The sequence below is a fragment of the Podarcis cretensis genome (assembly GCF_951804945.1).
Source record: "Podarcis cretensis genome assembly, chromosome: 6".
NCBI lineage: Eukaryota > Metazoa > Chordata > Lepidosauria > Squamata > Lacertidae > Podarcis > Podarcis cretensis.
This window is the reverse complement of record NC_137175.1, coordinates 3,317,083-3,336,876: the sequence shown is the minus strand read 5'-3', so window position 1 is coordinate 3,336,876 and position 19,794 is coordinate 3,317,083. Positions and strand designations below refer to the sequence as shown.

The 19,794-nt window shown below is 49.7% G+C and overlaps 1 protein-coding gene across 1 annotated transcript in view; it reads left to right on the top strand.

The window, feature by feature from the left end:
• Window positions 1-366: 366 nt before the first annotated feature.
• The window catches only part of XKR7 (XK related 7), a gene marked incomplete at its 5' end in the record, with an annotated part of 46,325 nt that continues 26,897 nt past the window's right edge, over window positions 367-19,794 (top strand). Inside the window, one exon of the mRNA XM_079982169.1 lies at window positions 367-1,037. Within this exon, the coding sequence (XP_079838295.1) occupies window positions 367-1,037 (671 nt within the window). The remainder of the gene's footprint in view (window positions 1,038-19,794) is intronic.

The following is a 19,794-nucleotide window of genomic DNA, read 5'->3' as shown; positions in this document are numbered from 1 at the left end:
GAGGGCGCCGCCCGAAGCAGCTCCGGAGGGAGCGCGTGAATGAGCCGTTAGAGGAATGAATGGGGGGCGGAGGGAGGCGGCTCTCGTGCTCCTCCAGACGCCCCCTTCTCCTGATCGAGAGAGGAGGGAGAAAGAGGGCGCTGCCTGCCTGCCCGCCTGCCTGCCTGCCTTCCTCCCTCCCTCCTTCCCTCCCCCACCTTCTCTCCTCCATCACCTCCTCCCCTTCCTCCCCCCACCCCAATCTGGCCACTCTCCTCCCTCTTTCCTCCCTCCCTCCCTCTCTCTCTCTCCATCCCTCTCTCCCTCTCTCCCTCCATCCGGAAGTCTCCGTCTCTCCCTCCTTTCTCCCTCCGCCTCTCCTCCAACATGGCCGCAAAGTCGGATGGAGGAGCGGCAGGCGCCGCCGCCGCCGCCGCCTCCGCCTCGTCGTCGCTCGTGCGCCGGGAGGGATCCGGCGGCGGTGGCGGCGGCGGAGGGAGCGGCGGCGGCGGCGGTGGGAGCTGCAGCTCGAGCTTGGCCCGGGGGTCCCGTCGAGGAGGGCCGCCGCCCCCTCCGCTGCCCAACCCGGGCAGCCCCGCCGCCTCGGGCTCGGCCGCCGCCGCCCCGTCGTCGCTGCTGCTGCCGGGCCGCGAGTACAGCCTGCTGGACTGCTGCTGGGTGCTGGGCGCCCTGCTCGTCTTCTTCTCGGACGGCGCCAGCGACCTGTGGCTGGCCGCGCACTACTACCTGCGCGGCGAGTACTCCTTCTTCGGGCTCACGCTCCTCTTCGTGCTGCTGCCCTCGCTGGTCGTGCAGCTGCTCAGCTTCAGGTGGTTCGTCTACGACTTCTCCGCGCCCAGCCGAGCCTCGCCGGGGCCGCCCGCCGCCGCCTTCAGCACCAAGGACAGCGCCAGCACCAAGGACAGCGCCCGAGCCGGCCTCCAGCCCCCGCCGCCGCCGCCTTCTCCGCGGGCTTCCTCCGGCGGTGGCTGCTGCCGCCTCTGCGTCTGGATCCTCCAGTCCCTCATCCACCTCCTGCAACTCGGCCAGGTCTGGAGGTGAGCAAGGCGAGCCCGGGGGGCTGCGAGGGGCTGGAGGAGGGGGCTGCGAGCACAAAAGGCAGGCCGAGCGGTGGGCTCCCTCCATGTGCGCACCGGGGGAGCGGGGCGGGGGGCGGAGGCAGATCGGGATGGGGTGGGTAGGTGGGTGGGAAGCCCTCCGGCTTATTCCCCCGGGCGCTGCTCGCCATCAGGGGAAGTTTTAGGGTGGTGGGGGTCCGCGCCTCGTGAACCTCGGGGAGCAGAGGAGACGCGGCCGGCCTAGAGGGGGGCGGGGGCTCCGAGCCAGAGGGAGGGGGAAACCGTCCCCGTGGCAGGAGGGAAAGAGAGCAGCCATGCAGCCCTCTGGCACGCCGGCAGTTCCTGGGCAAGCCGGCCGCCGCCTCCCTGCCTCTTTCCCCTTGCCCTGCCCAGCAGCACCCCCACCTCCTTCCCCTCTCCCCAAAAGGGCCTGATTCAGACCAGGGAACCTCGGTGCTCCGTCTCCCCATTCTCTTGTTCAAACCAGGTGCTAGGAATTGAGCCTTGTGCTTTCTTTAAGCTACGCTCCCTAAAAGGTGGGCTAGAAATCTAATGCATAATTCACTTTATTCTGCCAGGCCTCCCAGCTCTAATTTGTAGCCTGAGGCTTCAAGGGCTCCTGGACATAGAGAGACTTATCAGCCCTTTAGCCCGGCAAGGCAACAAATCTGAGGCATTTGCCGAACCATCTGGCTCCGAGCAGGGGCGGGGAGGTTAGCAGCACCTGGCTGGTCCCTATTATGTGTCTGAGGGACAAATCCCACTTCCAAGACCAGCTTCAAGGATGCTTAAAGGGGAATTGGCACCCTCTTTCTCTTCAGGGCCAAGTCTTGGCTTGGTACCGGAGAGCAGCATCGATTTTGTTAAACGAATTCTCACCAATGGGGAAAGGAAGGCGACAGTGGAGTCACTCTGATTTGGTGCTGTGTGTGGAGATGTTTTAAGTGCTGTACTAAATATGATTTATCTAAGGTACTGCAATGTGTGGGGGGGGGAGGGGAGGGGAGAGAGAAGGAGAGGAGAGAGAAGGATTGCCATGACATAACTGGGTGTCTCTGCTGTTAAACTGTATCCGTGCATCTCATTGACCAGAGGGAACGGGACCCATGAAATGAAAGGTTGGAGGCCAAGGCAATCACGGGTTCTTTCAAGGGGAGAAGGTGTCAGAAATAGAATTAGATTCTTCACCCCAGGAGACACCCCGGGAGGGAGTGAGGAGAAGGTTAGAAGGTTATAGTGCATCCCAGTCATATTTCACCGTCAATGACAGCCCTGTTAGGCAGGCATGGCAGAGAGAGAGAGAGAGGGAGGGGGCCAGTGCAGCCTCCACCGTCCCCAACCTGAGAAGAAACCTGAGAAGCGCTGCCTCCTCCTTTACTCCACGCCTCCGACTTTCTAAGAATCCACCAGAGTGAGCTGTCCTGTTCATAACATCGTCCCCAACCCCGTCGGCTGCAGCCCTGGACGTTTGGAGGGCACCAAGCTGAGGAAGGCTGATCCGAGACGTTGTTTGCTTCCTTTTGCTGGCACTGGTAGTGGTGGGGGGAGTGGCATGCCTAGCCCCCCCCCCCCCCAGCAACTGAGGCTAGCAGATCATTGCTACATGGGAGCTGCTCTCAGACAACCGCTGCCTGGTTTGTCACAGTGCCTGTGATTCCATTGAAATGAAAGGCCCTCTCCAATTGGAGACGAGGGCAGAAGCTGTGCGCGTGTTTTCCAGCCAGAGCTCTCCTCTTCACCCCCCACCCGTCCCGCCCTCCTCTTCTCCCCCCCCCCTGCCTTTTATCCACAGCCCACTCCCCGAGACCACCTTCAAAGGATCTGAGACCGGGGAGGAGCCAAGTAGGCCCCTGGGAGCCGGCTTGAGAGGGAGAGCGCAGATGGAGTAGGTGCGCTGAATGCCTCTCCAGCAACCACCTCCACTCCAGGGCTCTTAGATGATCATTTCCTGGCAGGTCTATTTCCTCAGGCCAGACTATTGAGCTGACCTTTCGCTTCCCCCCCCCTCCCGCCCACTCCATACAGCTCTCCTTTTCCTGAGCCTCAGAGCTCCCTCCCTCCACACGGCACAACCGGTCTGTAATGGATCTTCCTGCAAGGGAAGTTGGAGCTGAGCTGGAGACAATGGTGAATTTCTGAAAGAGCCTGCTTAGCTATTCATCGATCGCTGCAAATTGGAGCTGCAGAAGGGAGTTCTCGCCCTTACGCTCCAGTGTAAGGTGAGGTCTCGTCTGGCTCCCAGGGATGCCATGTGGTGGGTGTTTTCCCCGCTCCTGCTGCCCGTGGCCTTGCTCAGGAGAAGGGAGGGACGCAGAGCGCACATCCTTCATACGGTACAGAGCTCTGCCTCCTTGGCCGCTCCTCTCCCCATTCAAAAGAAGGCGAGCCACGTCCCCTCCCATTCATGATTCCAGCCCATTCTCATCGCAGCTGTTGACACGGGGAATTGACAAGGGAAAGCGGCAGAATGTGCTCTTCATGGAGAAATGCAGCCTCAGTGGATTTCATCGGTTTGCAACATCGCTCCAGTCTGAATTTTCCCTGACACTGGGGATTGCCACGTGTGGAGCTTGCAAAAGGCTATGGCAGATTTCCTTTTGTGCAGCTCACCATTGAAAGCTTTTTGTGGTTTTGCTCTGTGCTGCTCGGACGTTGAGGAGCCCCCCCCACCCCCCCACCATTATTCAGCTGCTCTAAGGACGGGCTCAAGTTGTTGCAGATTCATGAAGTACAGCTTGTCGGTTATGAATGGAGGAAATTGTTGATTGCTAGCTGAAGAAAATTACTGGGGGGAGGGGAGCATGATGATTCAGTTTGGGCATGGAGATGTAGCTGGGCCTTGACTTGAGCTGCAGGTCTTAACCCTGAGACCCCAAAGCATTTGTGATGCATTTGAGTGAGTTGCAATGAAGGTTGCTACAAGTGGTTTCAGCACAGAGTACCAGATATTTATTGGGAGGGTGCTGGAGAAGGGAAGGGAAGCACCCAGGGGCTGAAATCTCCTGAATTTCTTCTCTCTTGTGACTTAGTGGGTTCAGTCTGCATACAATGTACTGGCTTCAGAAAATCGTGTTGGTGTCCTTAGTCCCAGCTACTTCACACAGCCTGGCCTGCCCCCCCCAATCTGTTTTACTGCCACACCTGTGGTGCAGGATGTGGCCCCCCTCCAAAGTATCAATGGCAGCCCAGTTGGCTTCCATACATGGAATAGCGAGTGGGAGGAATCTGGTCCTTTGCTTCAAGCAACCAAATGCCTTGGGCTGGTCCTGTGTGTGCCCTGGTGCAGGATCCACTCAGACCACTGCTTTGGCATGGGAGCGCTGGTCAGAAAATAAACAGAACGGTGTGTACCCTGACCATCTGCAGGGCACAGCATGTGATATTAGACACTGGATTCAGCTTCCTATCTCCACTGTATGTCCAAAATATCTTAGTGGCCGCAGAGCTATGCTAGAAAGTGGGCAAACAATACCCACCAAAACCTCAAAAGCCAAAGGAGTGGCTGGATGAGACTCCTGTTTGCCGGGGGCAGAGCTTCGGTGCCTTTCTACAACCCTTGGCCCTTCCTACAAACTATCAAAGCTGGTTTGAATCAGGCCAAAGAAAACAAACTGGACAAATCTACTCACTATGTGCAGATTGCATAATTCAGCTTGTCTTGGATTGCCCAGGCACAGGGCAATGTATTGTTTGTGTGGGTGACACTCAGCCCAGGCATGAATTGGTTTTAAGCCACTTGGGTTGATTATGTGGCATATTTACAATGCAGTCAAACCAAGAATGCATGCTTGCTAGATAGGCACATGATAGGAGCTGAAGCTCAGGGACCTGTAAATTTCTGAGAGACTCCCACTGTGCCCTGTTAGGGGGAAGGCATAGCCATACATATACTGTAATCTTGTCACCTGGCCAGGCTGCTTCCTCTTTGCTCTTTGACCCCATTCCAGCAATCTGCATGTGCTCAGACACCATCTTAAGCTAGACTAAAGTATGTCTTTGTAACTGGATTACCATTTTAAGCCTGTCTGAACAAAGCTGCTGTTCTCTGTTACTCTTCAACAAGTATTTTGAGAGAGTAAATGTTATTTTTACCCGTGTGTGATTATTGTTTTAAAGGGGGGGGGGAATACCAGGAGAATCCCTTCTGCTTTATTGCATCCTGGATTACTTAAACTAAAAGGCTAAAATTAGCCTATCAAAGCTTTCCTTTTAAACTGCAAAGGGATGAGACTCAGCTGAACTCAGGGTGAGGAAGGAAGGATAATATCAAATAAATATATCCTCTCCTAGCATCTATACACATCTCTACAAATAAACCCGCTGAACTGCTGGATTATAAACAGGCATGGCAATTGGTACAGAAGTTCCCCTATTCTATTCTTCAGCCTGGCCCTCTCCCCTCCCTGATCTGCTCCACCAGGCAGGGCATTAAGCCAATTAAAGCTGTCCCTCTCAGAGAGGCCCTCCTGGCCACTGATGCTCTTGAGCTGTGTATCAGTCTCTTCCTAATCTTGGGATTTGTGGCACTTGCTCCACTGACCAGTTAAATGCGGTTTGCTAAACCCATTAGCAAGGCTGGATTTGGTGCAGGAAGTAGACAGTTGTTTCTAAGAAGTGATGAATTATTGCTAGATGAACTGTGCCCGGGAAGAGGAGAATGGGAGGCTGGGCTTCGTCCCGACCCCCTCCCCCTCCCCTTGCATCTCATAAGCTCCTTTATAGCACAGTTCTGGAGACGGCGCCTGTTGTACGCAGCAGATATTAGGGCTGGTGCCACAGTTCTGTGACGAAAGGCATCCCTTGCACACCAGAGGTACCGGGTTCAATATCTGGCATCTGATCATAGGATCTTTGGCTTGCAAGGCTGTTGCCTGCTAGCATGTACCGTGCTTGGCTAGATGGACTCATGCTTTGACTTGGTAGGAGGTGGCTTTGCTCAAACTCTCCCCAATTTCATCTCTGCAATTGCATGTGTGCATGTGTACCTGTGTGCACCTGTGTGCAAGGCCTGGCATCTTGCCCCTGAGCATAATTTTGCAGCGAAACATTTTTCCTTCTTCAAAAAAATCGCAGAATCTGTTTCCATGCAAAACCAGCTATAGTGCTTGTGGTTTACCTGGTTGCTGAGAGGCTGCATTTGTGAGGAGCCTGCAATTCTGAAATGAATTTTCTTAGAGGCTAATGTTGAGCCTCCCTGAGCCAAGTCACGCCTTGCACAATTCCTCCGTGCAGTCATTGTAGACCAGTGGTTCCCAAAGTGGCCAGTGGTGCCCCCTGGTGGGAAGTGGAATTCCCTAGTGGGGTGCTAAGAGAGAAAGGAGCCGCTGAGGGGTTCTGGAGGTGCAAATGACTATCAGAGTTTGAGAAGCTGGTATCACTGGATCAAGTTCATAAATTACTTTGAATTAGCTAAACTAGTTTCAATTGGGTTTTGAATAAATGTGCAATTAATTGTCACGCTTTTGAATATTATTGTGTTGTTATTTTCCTTAGTGGGTCATGAAAACTGATGTTCTGAGTAATGCTTTTTATAGGGTAGGCGACCAAGGGGGCAGTTGCCCCTTTACACTGGTGTAAAGGCGATACTGAGCTAGATGGGCTGACTCACTTCAAGGCAGTTCCCTATGTCCCTATATAGCTTGATTCATGTGGGACCTTCTGTGCAGACTGATCACTGAACAGGCAGGTTTTCTGTCCATGGTACCGCCTTGGAACAAAAGGTGATGTTGAGCCATTGTCACATGCAATGATCCTCATAGATGCTGCATGGAAATTCCTACAGGAAAGTGCCTTTCATGAAAAGAGGTGGTCTGCCTGCCTTGCCTTGCGTTCAGAAGCCTCTGTAGCACCAAGGTGATGTGCTTGTGAAGATATAATTAACCACCTTAACATGATGAGCCCGTCAGCATCTGTCTTGGGCTGATAAGATTTCCAAGGTGGGGAGATCCCCTGTGCCTTGTTACAAGAGGTCAAAGCCCTGTTCTCATCATGTACATTGTAGAACTGTCAAGAGGGAAACAAAGATCCTCCAGGCATAGTCGGATGTTGAGGGACAATTTCTGCACAGGTTTTCAGGTGCTTTTCACCTATCACGTATCCCCAGTACACACACACACACACACACACACACACACACACACACACACACACCGCTGCCAATACTCAGTTGCTCAGGGAACTAGAAAGTTTGCAATCCAACTTCTGCAAGGGAAGCAAACATTGTCATCCTAGCTGGAATTAGATCTCACACTGGGGTTGGCCAGGGGGTGGGAATAGGTTAATGTTACAGAAGCCCACACACACACACAGAGAGAGAGAGAGAGAGAGAGAGAGAGAGAGAGAGAGAGTGCAATTTGAATTAGAAACAGGGTCCCATTTAGAGGAATAGGAGCTTTCTTTGTAAGCCAAATTGCTGTGCAAGGGTGATTTGAAGGGGGAAACGGCAGCATGCAAGGAGCATTATCCTTCTCTAGGTGTCACCAGCCCCCAAACTGCATGCTCCTGCAGCAATTAGGCTGGAGGGGGGAAGCTCACACTTGCATGAATGGGAGCTAAGCCTAATTGCTGTGTGTGAGCAGGGCTAAAGAGGGGAGGCCGCGCCAGAACTAGACACATCATGTTCCCTTCATTGCCACTCCAAATTTAAATAGATGGGGGGAGAAAATTTCCCCAGGGGGAGCTTTCTTGCCAACATAAAATAAAGCAGAGAGCTATAATTTTGGATATCTTATTAAACAGTGAAGGTGCCTGTGTTATGTCAATAGGCAGGGAGTTCCAGAGTATAGGTGCTGCCCCACTAAAAGATCCAGTTTTTTACAAATGCAGAATAGCTGTTATGTGGCAGTATTGACTCTGGATTCGGATTAGTGCTATTGCTCTGATATTTTGTGGGTTGTATGTATTGACCTTTTTGATTGTGACTGCGAGTTTAGATTGCATATGTATCATTTTAGAATGACACCTATCTTGTAAGGGCACTGCTAGGAAGCAGAGCGTACCTTGAAATAATACAAAAAAGGAGAGTAGATCCAGGTTGCAGCTGTACGGGAGTCTCTATCCAGTTCAAGAGCTCTTGAAACTTTGCGGGCCCAGCTGGAACAAATGGGCCATGAGCAAGAATCCACCATGGGCCATTCGAAGCAACTACAGAGGTTCCCTGGGATGCCAAAGCGTCTTGTGGCAGCAACCCTGAGCAAATCTGAAGGGTTGGTCAATCTGCGTGCAGTTCCACAGATCAAGCGCTTCTGAATTGTTTCTCCCAGACATGCATTTCATGGTGGGAACAAGCACCCCCTGTCCACATACATGAGAGATCCGTGTGAGAGTTCATAAGGGTTGCTTTGAGCTGTAGCCCTTGGTTGTCAAAGACTTGGAAACTTAATGGGGGCTTGCTGGCTGCAGTCCTGTGCACACTTCCTAGGGGGTGAGGCCCAATGAGATCAGTAAACCTGCCTAGGACTGTGCTGTAGGAAGAGCTTCCACAAAATAAATAAATAAGTATTTTGCACAGCTTGCTGCCTTTTCCTTCCAGTCCTTATCTGCTTTTTCATGCTATCCTTTGCGCGCGCGCACACACACACACACACACCCCTCTCCTTCCTTCCTTCCTTCCTTCCTTCCTTCCTTCCTTCCTCCCTCCCTCCCTCCCTTCCTTCCTAGTTTACATTTCTGCAAAACCCAAACAGTACACTCTAAGCAGATCTTGCAAATAATGATGCACATTTATGCAGCAAAGGATGGCTGCACAGCTAATTGTGACTTCACATGGCTACTAAGAGTGTATTAACTTATGGTCTCTGTGTGTGGTTTGGGAGCTGCACGGTCAGGGAAAAAACAATACTGTCCAGGGTTGTAAAGACGACGGAGAGAATAATTGGGTGCACTCTTCCCACCTTGGATCAAATCTACGCTTCCAGGTGCCTTAAGAAAGCTGCAGAGATAGTGCAGGATAGTGCGCACCCCGAAAATGATCTCCTTCAGCTTCTGGAAGAAGATACAAGGTTATAAAGACTAGGACTAGCCTCCTGAGAAAAAGTTTCTACCCAAATGCGATTTTGGTTTTAAACGCCTTGTAAGGAGTCTGTATGGGAGTATATTGTGTTTAAAAATGGGGTATCAGAGTTTTTAGGGGGCTAACCAGTGTGGTGAGAGCCAGTGTGGTGTAGTGGTTAAGAGCGGTAGTCTCGTAATCTGGGGAACCAGGTTCGAGTCTCCACTCCTCCACATGCAGCTGCTGGGTGACCTTGGGCCAGTCACACTTCTCTGAAGTCTCTCAGCCCCACTCACCTCACAGAGTGTTTGTTGTGGGGGAGGAAGGGAAAGGAGAATGTTAGCCGCTTTGAGACTCCTTAAAGGGAGTGAAAGGCGGGATATCAAATCCAAACTCTTCTTCTTCTTCTTCTAACCAGGTTGGGATAGCTGGGATAGCAGGCTTGTTGGGTTTTGAATGTCTTATGTAGATTTTTCTCAATTTTGTTGTTCTGTATGGGACAATGACAATAAAGATTATCGTATCGTAAGATAAAATCATGGAATGGTAGAGTTGGAAGGGACCCTGAGGATCAAACCTGCAACCTTGGCGTCATCAGCACCACACTCTAGCCAACTGAGCTATCCAGGCCGATAGCCACAATGGCTACCATCTCCCTCCACAGCTGGAGGCAATATACCACTGAATACCAATTGCAAGGGAGGAGAGAGGCTGCTGCAGTGCCCAGGTCTTGCTTGTGGAATCCCCATTGGGGCCTCACGTTGGTCCTTGTGAGAATAAGACGCTGGACTAGATAGGTCCAAGGTGTGATCCAGTAGGATCTTCTTGTGCTCTTCTGTCCATAAGGTGCCAAGATGCAAAAGAGGACAGGACTCCCCACGGTTGTTCTGTACAGAAGAGGAAATTTCATTGAGTGTGGCTTACAATGCAAGTTGCACCTGCTGAGAGTCCCTCTTCTGCTCAGCTGTTAAAGGTCCAGACGTGCTGTTGTCTTCTGCATGTGTGGCAACTCTTTGGTGTTCAGGGCCTGATTGTAGTGGTGCAGGAGCTAAACTTCTGCCAGTGCTTTGACCACATGCTGTGCCTCTGCCTCCCACTTGGGTAGGGCAAGAGTAGAACTGAGCAGAACTCGTCCTGTATAGCAGGTGGGAGTGAGCAGAACAGTTGTGGAATGAGGCAGCAGCTGAATAAGTACACTACCACCTGGGGTTATTTTAAACAGCAACAAGGAACTTCAGGTGAGGATCTGGCAAACCTAAGCACCTTTACTTTCCAACGACTTTGTACCCAAGGCAGCCAATTTTGTGCACCACAAAAGGCAGCAAATTGTGAGTTATTTAAAGTATAATAATAATAATAATAATAATAATAATAATAATAATAATTTATTTGTACCCTGCCCATCTGGCTGAGTTCCCCAGCCACTCTGGGCGGTTTCCAACAAAGATTAAAAATACAGTGGTATCTCTGGATGTGAACGGGATCCGTTCCAGAGCCCCGTTCGCATCCTGAGTAGAACGTAACATGTGATTGCGTGTCTGTGCATGCGTGGGTCGTGTTTCACCGCTTCCGCGCATGCGTGTGACATCATTTTGAATGTCTGCGTATGCGCGAGCGGCGAAACCCGGAATTAACGCACTCCGTTACTTCCGGGTCACCGCGGAGAGTAACCTGAAAACGCTCAACCTGAAGCATATTTAACCCGAGGTATGACTGTACATTAAAATGTCACACATTGTGTTATTGTTGGGTGAGGACAATTTGGGTTTTCTATCTCATCTCCCAAGGGGGCCATATGCAAATCGTCCAAATTTCTATCTCCTACTGCAGGCTTCCTCAACCTCGGCCCTCCAGATGTTTTCGGCCTACAACTCCCATGATCCCTAGCTAGCAGGACCAGTGGTCAGGGATGATGGGAATTGTAGTCTCAAAACATCTGAAGGGCCGAGACTGAGGAAGCCTGTCCCATTCAGTTCACAATTTCTCAAGTGAGAGGTGTTGGGACTTAGACCTGTTCGCGGATCAGACCTTGCGTTTACACAGGCCCCGTGCCTTTAAGAAGCTGTGCAGCAGGCAGAAATTCAACAGGTGTAATCTAGCTTCCTGCAGCCCCTCCAAATTGGGAAAGGCTTGACCTGTTGAATTTCTGCCTGATGTGCAGTTCTTAAAGGCATAGGACAGGAAACCTGCTAGGTGGGGAAATGGTGGCAACCCCAGTCATGCCATGGAAGCATTTATCTCTAACCCCTTGACATTTGGCAGACTGGTTGTGATCACAGGGTGGTAAGGGAAAAGTCCTCTGCACATGCACTGATGACGCCCTATGCCTGCTCCTTTACACTGCAAAAAAGAGGGCAAATTGCAGGGGAAGTGTGAAAGAGGAGAAAACTCTTGCATCCTTAACAGCTGTGCAGAAGAGGGCATTTCAGAAGGCATGGGTTGGCATACAAGCCTTTTGGCAGATAAGTAGCATAGAAATAAACTACGACCTAATGATATGCACCCTGGTGATATCCTGGCTCAAATTAAGCTCTGCCACTGCTGCCATCTGAAAGTGCCACTTTCTTGCTTTTGCATGGAAATCGTACTGCTAGCCTGTTATTATGCTTGCCCTGAGTTTCCCACAAGGTGAGAAGTTGGAGGCTGCCCAGAGACACAGTGCTTGTGTGGGTTTCTTTTCTTTTTCCAGATCACTGGAAGCTCATGGTGTTTTGTAATATTTTATTAGCAAGCGTTATATGCAGGCAAAGGTGAAGTTGCAGCATAATTCGCCAACAGATAGCTGACTTCATGGTTTCACATCGGATCTCCAGAGTGAGACACAACCCTATATCTCCCGATCCTCTCTTTCTCCCCCAAACTACGGCTGCCTGTCTCCTTTCCCTCCCTTTCAGCTGTATCACAGACGGAGGTCACTTCCAGACAAACTGTTTATTGAACATTCATCCTGACTTGTTGCACAAAGTTTGCAGGGAGGTTGTATAACGCCTGCTGTTGACTGATAATTCATTTTGATTGGGTTGCAAAGAGGTTATGTACACACCCTCACATCAATTGCTGTCTCATATTTGCATTGCATTTCCCCTTTGCTTACAGCAAAATCCCCCCCCCCTTTTTTTTAGGGAGGCAGGCTTGAGGCACAAGAGTGTCAGATCCGTTGTGTAACCTGACTTTGCCATTATGCAATTGAATCCCATCTGCAAAATAGTGGGAATCTGGAAGCAGTCTACAGATTACATCATTCTTAGCTGGGATGAGGGGAAGAAGACTGCGTAAGATCCTTTAGGGCCTCCAGGGATTTCCTAGCCATTTAGAAAGCACCCACTCCCCATTGAAAGCTAGCAGTCTCCCTAACAAAAGATGCTCTGTGACTTTGCCACCATCTAGTAAGGAGGTTTCAGCAATGCCTCTGGCCCCATTAACCCTCTCCTGTACAATGTCCCCTATCTCCAACACAATAGACTGGTTTGAAAGGCTGAAAATTATAGTATTTGAAAGGCAGATCTGTATGGTGCACAGGAAAATATATAGATTTGGGGCAACTTAAATGTTTAAAAATGCATTTGCTAGGTGGGTAGTAAGGAGATCCTTACCCTCTAACCATACGTGCCGAATGGCTACAGTGCCTATTTTCTCACAGGGTGCTGGAGTGAACTGAATTTGTTCCGAAAAATGGGACTCACCTGCCAAGCGTTGCTATTTGATCTCAGATACGTATCATTCTGTATTGAGCTGATATACTGAAAAGTGTAGTATTTGGGAATCATGGAATTATAGTTGGAAGGGACCCCGAGGGTCATCTAGTCCAACCCCCTACACTGCAAGGCAGACCGTTTCACTGTTGAACAACTCTTACTGTCAGAAAGTTTTTCCTGATGTTTAGTTGGAAGTGAGATATTGCAGTATATGAAGCATAGCTGACTTGCACGACTCCACTCAGGCTGCCATTTTCATTGTGGAAGTTTTAATTTGGAAGTCTGTTAGACTTCCAAAACATTCAGAAACCAAAGCACAGAACCCACAGAACCCGCATCGGACATTCGGGTTCCAAAAGAACATTTGAAAACCGGGACACTCACTTCCGGGTTTTGATTGTTCAGGAATTGATTTGTTTGGGAGTCAAGGCGTTTGAGATCCAAGGTACAACTGTACTGTTTCGCTCCGGCAGAGGTTTTAGGGAGGGCATAGTCCTTCATTTCCACATAGCTCACGTCCCACAACTTCCTGCTTGTAACTTTTCCTACCACAAATATTCTGGGTTTTGCTTCTTGCATTATAACAGAGGTGGATTTGTTGTTGTTGTTTAGTCATTTAGACATGTCCAGCTCTTCGTGACCCTCTGGACCAGAGCACGCCAGGCACTCCTGTCTTCCACTGCCTCCCGCAGTTTGGTCAAACTCATGCTCGTAGCTTCAAGAACACTGTCCAACCATCTTGTCCTCTGTCGTCCCCTTCTCCTTGTGCCCTCCATCTTTCCCAACATCAGGGTCTTTTCCAGGGAGTCTTCTCTTCTCGTGAGGTGGCCAAAGTCTTGGAGCCTCAGCTTCAGGATCTGTCCTTCCAGTGAGCACTCAGGGCTGATTTCCTTCAGAATGGATCGGTTTGATCTTCTTGCAGTCCATGGGACTCTCAAGAGTCTCCTCCAGCACCAGAATTCAAAAGCATCCATTCTTCGGTGATCAGCCTTCTTTATGGTCCAGCTCTCACTTCCATACATCACTACTGGGAAAACCATAGCTTTAACTATATGGACCTTTGTTGGCAAGGTGATGTCTCTGTTTTTTAAGATGCTGTCTAGGTTTGTCATTGCTTTTCTCCCAAGAAGCAGGCGTCTTTTAATTTCATGACTGCTGTCACCATCTGCAGTGATCGTGGAGCCCAAGAAAGTAAAATCTCTCACTGCCTCAACTTCTTCCCCTTCTATTTGCCAGGAGGTGATGGGACCAGTGGCCATGATCTTCGTTTTTTTGATGTTGAGCTTCAGACCATATTTTGCGCTCTCTTCTTTCACCCTCATTAAAAGGTTCTTTAGGTGGATTTAGGGCAGCGCAACTGTTTCCCCCGCACTAGGTGCCAAGCTAAGTGGGAGACACCCCAGGGTGCTGCATCTATGACATAGCATGAGTGGAACAGAAAATGAGAAGCTGGGGCATGCCAGATTTTGGCCTTGTGCAGGACACTGCTGAAATTTGAAAAACCAAAGTCTGCCCCTGCACCGTAGCACAAGGCAATAGCAAACCATAGCAAATGGCAATAATGACGTTACATTGGGGAAGCGTTGCAGAACAATTGCCAAATTGGAATTATGTGTAGACGGTCCAGTACAAATCCACCACTGTTATTGTGTGCAGAATGTTGTTTTGCAGAATACACCCACACAAAAATGGACAACTGCTTGTGAACTGAGGATTTATTTGCTTTTCACAAGTTTGGCAAACTTAACATCTCTGTATTCTGCTCTAATGTATCTGGGACACAGAACCAAGATGTTACGGGATAATGCACATGGCTGTCTAGAGTGTGTGTGTGTGTGTGTGTGTGTGTGTAGCTAAGTCCGTGAAGTCCAGGGCCCATAATTACCCAGCTGCACCATGGCTGGCTGAGGCTGATGAGAAATGTTGTCTGAAGCACGTGAAGGGCACCAGGTTGGGGGAGGCTGTTTTAACATCTGCACATTATACTTCCATATTATGGGCTTGCCCACATTTCTTCTTGTCCTGGTCCTAGGAAGCATGGGTCTGAGCGGTTTTCCACTTCCCCTGTGTTTTCTAGGCACGGGTCCAAGCTGTTTTCTGTTTGCCTCACTGCCTCTCCAGGGAAAACCTGCTCTTTACTGCTGAATCGGAGCAAACATCAGTCCGTGGAAAACCCGATAGACATTGGCTCTGATCCAGTGGTAAAGATCAGGTTTTCCTGGGGGAAAGTGGTGGGACTGGCAGAAGTCAAGATGAGTCCTAAGAACTGTAATATAAGCTGCTGCTCGTCTCCGGTCAGAGACGGCCAGTAATTTTGGTTTTGTCATCGTGCCAGGGAATAACCGTCAACCAGCTCAGCAGTGGGACTTCCGAGAATGATTAGAGGTTATAGTGGACAGCAAACTGAAACTGAGTCAACTTTGTGGCTTCAAAGAAGGGGTGAAGCAACCTCAGGGAGAGGGCTGGGAGTCTGTTAACTCTTCCTAGCCATGGCAGCTAAATTGAACCTGTATGGTCAGAGACAATGTAGCTCTCTCTGTGTAGCGGATGCTGGAGAGAAGCAAGAGATTCACATTCATCACAGTCAGGACTTCTTGAGAGATTCCTGAGGAATCTGGTTGGCTGACCTTGGAAAGAGAAGGGGGGGGGGGACTAGATGGGCCTCTGATCTGCTTCATCAAGACACTCCTCCTGCCTTTGTTTTCACATTCGAATAATGGGAAAGGCCAACCAAGTACTGTAAAGTATAATGCCTGCAGGTTCCATAGAGTGCTTGCCCACTCACTCCTTGCTTGGACACCTCCAAACAACCTGTCTTCCTGATTTGTTTGCAGGGAGATTAGACATTGCCGGCTATTCAATTAGCATTCACTCTGATTTGTTTGCAGAGAGCCTGCATGGCCATTTCATCATAGTAAGGGCTATCTTGTACTTCCCCGTCGCTTTCCTAATTGCAAAAGGGCTGATCCTTTGAGGAAGTGGGCGTGTTGCGCAAACTATAAATTGTGGAGCCTAAACTTGCTGGCATGTGACCGATTCCCACCCTGAAGTCTGCAAGTGTGCCTCTTGGCTGTTGACACTGTGCTCCCACAAGATATAAAGGTAAAGGGACCCCTGACCATTAGGTCCAGTCGTGGCCGACTCTGGGGTTGCGGCGCTCATCTCGCTTTATTGGCCAAGGGAGCCGGCGTACAGCTTCCAGGTCATGTGGCCAGCAGGACTAAGCCGCTTCTGGCAAACCAGAGCAGCGCATGGAAACGCCGTTGACCTTCCCGCCAGAGTGGTACCTATTTATCTACTTGCATTTTGACGTGCTTTCGAACTGCTAGGTTGGCAGGAGCAGGGACCGAGCAACGGGAGCTCACCCCGTCATTGCGGGGATTCGAACCGCCGACCTTCTGATCGGCAAGTCCTAGGCTCAGTCGTTTAACCCACAGCGCCACCCGCGAGGAGTAGACAAATTCATGGTGGAGGAAGCGGCTGTTGCAGGCTGCATAGAGCTGCTCAACGTTGATGGAAGTTGTAGTCTAAAACATCTGGCGGGCACCAGGTTGGCAAAGACTGTAATCACCCTCCTCATCTGCCTTTTGAAAGAGTAACGCTCCTAACCGTGTGCAGTGACATTTCAGGTGCCTGAGCCTTTTGCTGCCTCTCCACAGTTCAGAACGGTATTGCTGTTTTCTTTCTACGAATATAGCGTGCTGAAGCTCATTGTCACTTGCCTGTCCCTGCAGCCATGTGGTGTTCAGCAGTGTGGACAGAACACAAGAGGGATGAGCATGTCAAAAAAAAAAAATACCGTGCCCCATGAAGTGTGTGAAAAGAGCCTGCAATTCCTCACGTAGCTTACAGTGGTAGAGCAAGGAGCGTGTCTGCAAGGGGGGCGTTCAAAGCTGCGAGGCTGGAAGCATCATGAGCAAAAAAAGAAGAGCTTGCAGAATTAGGAAAAAGGACCATTTTGTCCAGCACCTTATCCTTACCAGGTGCTTAAGGGAAGCCTAGAATCAGGCTGAGTGCAACAGATCTTTCCCTGCTTATGATTCCCTGTTATAATAATAATAATTTATTATTTATACCCCGCCCATCTGGCTGGGCTTCCCCAGACACTCTTGGCAGCTTCCATCAAAATATTTAAATACCGTAATGCATCAAACATTAAAAACTTCCCTAAACAGGGCTGCCTTCAGATGTCTTCTAAAAGTCTGGTAGTTGTTTATCTCTTTGACATCTTGTGGGAGGGTGTTCCACAGGGCAGGCACCACCACCGAGAAGGCCCTCTGCCTGGTTCCCTGTAACTTGGTTTTTTGCAGGGAGGGAACCACCAGAAGCCCCTTGGAGCTGGATCTCAGTGTCCGGGCAGAACGATGGGGGTGGAGACGCTCCTTCAGGTATACTTGACTGAGGCCGTTTGGGGCTTTCAAGGTCAGGGCCAACACTTTTAATTGTGCTCAGAAACACTTCAACCACATGCTGCCTCCAACCTTGGACATAGTCTTTGTGGCTGGTAGCCTTTGATAGCCTCATCCAACTTCAGGGCTGTCCCATGGAAGAGGGAGCAAGCTTGTTTTCTACCACTCTGGAGAGTAGGACTCGAACCCACGGCTTCAAGTTAGGAGAAAGGAGATTCCGACTAAACATCAGGGGAAACTTTTCTGACGGTAAGAGCTGTTTGACAGTGGAACAGTCTCGGGAGGTTGTGGACTCTCCTTCCATGGAGGTTTTTAAACAGAGGCTGGATGGTTTTACAACAATGGCCATTTGTCATGGATGCTTTAGTTGAGCATTGCAAGGGATTGGACTAGATGGCACTTGGGAACCCCTTCCAGCTCTACAATTCTACAATTCCACGTTTCTATGAATTTGTCCAATCCTTTATTAAAACCATCTTAGGTCCAAGGCCATCACAGTTGGAGGCAGCAATGCTTCTGAAAGCCAGTGAAATAAATAAATTAAGGTCTTATATATACCGCACAAATACGTACATAAATATGTGAACCACATGTCTGAAGCAGCGCAGGAGGGCAGTCCTGGAGCCATTTTGGCTCCCAAATGTTTTCTCTGCAAGGTCAAAGGGAAATGGAAAAGCCTCCCCATTGTCTTATCTTGAGGGTATATCTGTGTATGAATGGGCTGAGCCTTTGGCCTGGCTCAGGAACTGGGTATTTGTCACTACAAAAGACTGGCCAGGCTCCCCAGGGTATCCAATCAAGTGAGCATTAACAGGTAGCCTGCCAGACAGGAGATAAACCACGACAGGAGATAAACAACGCACTCAGATTTCTGCTGTAGACCGCCCTTTCTGTGATGTAGGTATGATGTGTCTGGGGGTGGTCTTGGACTCCAGGGTGGGCAATTTAAAATGTCTATTTCACACCTTTGTTCTGGGTTCCTCCTCCCTCCTGCGTGTGAGGGGAACACCCTGTTGCAGCAGTTCAATAAAGATCAGGCTTATGAGCTGCTTTGCTTCTTCAATATTCTCTGGTTGGCCTCTGTTTTTTTCTCCGACCGATGGAGAACCTACAAAGGACTCTACAAGGGATAAGGGCAGATTTTCGTTTATTATACCAGTTGTTGGAACCACAGATGGGGGAAGTTGCTCTTGTGCACACGTCCTGATTGCAGGTTTCCCATAATGGGCATCTGGTTGGCCCTGTGAGAACAGGATGCTGACTAGATGGGCCATTGGCCTGATCCAGAACTGTTATTCGTATAATCTTAATCTGAATGAATAACCATCTCTTCCAAAGTGCAAGCTGCCGCAGCACCCTCCGTTTGCCACAAAGCAGACAATCATGGGCTTTGAATGTGTGGGGGTTTTTTTACATACGGTATATTTTGCCACAAGCACTTCTCACTTTACCCCAAGTGCCATTTTAAGTGTTGCATTCCAGAATAGACCTGTTGAAAAAACAAAAACGTTTCGTATTCCAGCCACTGCCTGGAGATGAGCCGCACAGCAAGTGGCCAGTTAAAGACCCTCATTATTAACCTTCTTCAGAGCTATATAAATAATCCAAACCAATCCGAGCATCTCTCTCTCCCCAGCCAGCCACGCTCTTAAGTTGTTCCAATTACAACCACCCATTTCTTAGTGTCGGGGAGAAGAAAAGCAAGCCCCCGTTGTAACTAAATTCATTAATCATCATCTAGGATTCCCTCCCCCCCCCCCGACTTCTTCTGCTAAAAAAGAGAGAGAGACAGAGAAAAGGTGGTGGAGGGAGAGATAAAAACCTGCAGATCTAAACCTAACTGATACAGAGTAGAATTTTTCCTAAAAAGTAATTTGGCGATATTAGTCTATAATCCTTTATTTAGAACAAGGAGAGGAAAGATGGCCTTTGGGAAGGGGGTGGGCTGCAGCCGTTTAAACCCATTATGCATCGTGCAAAGTCAGATAATTAGACAGGCCTCCGAGTGGCAAGTTAGTCTGAATGATGTCACGTCAAAGAGCATTGATTAAAGGCTTAGAGACACCCCCCCACTTGTTTCTCCCCCACCAACACCATCATAAAACAGGCAGCTGTGGGTTTGTTAGATCACACTTGTCAGCATGCAGACCAGAAGGGAAGGTGATGGGTTCAGCGCTAGATTTATGGTGGTGCAGGTGGTCCCCCCCGCCCTCAGGGCTTTGAGCAAAATAATAATATTATTTATGGTGAAAATAAGAAATATTTGGTGGTTCCAAATTTTGTGCAAAGTACCAAACTCCACCCCTGAGGGGCTGCTGGGGTGAGGAGAGCAGGATTAAGTGGCAAAATCCTTGGAGGGTCTTGTTTTGTTATTTTACTGTTATTTATTTTCTTTTTGCTTTGATGTCCAACCTTTCCTTCAAAAAAACTCAGCATGGCACAGATGGGTCTCTTCTCCCGATTCCATCCTCACAACCTTGTAAATTAGGTTCAGCTAAGGGAGACAGCATCTTCAAAAGCAGAGACATCACCTTGCCAACAAAGGTCCGTATAGTTAAAACTATGGTTTTCCCAGTAGTGATGTATGGAAGAGAGAGCTGGACCATAAAGAAGGCTGATCGCCGAAGAATGGATGCTTTTGA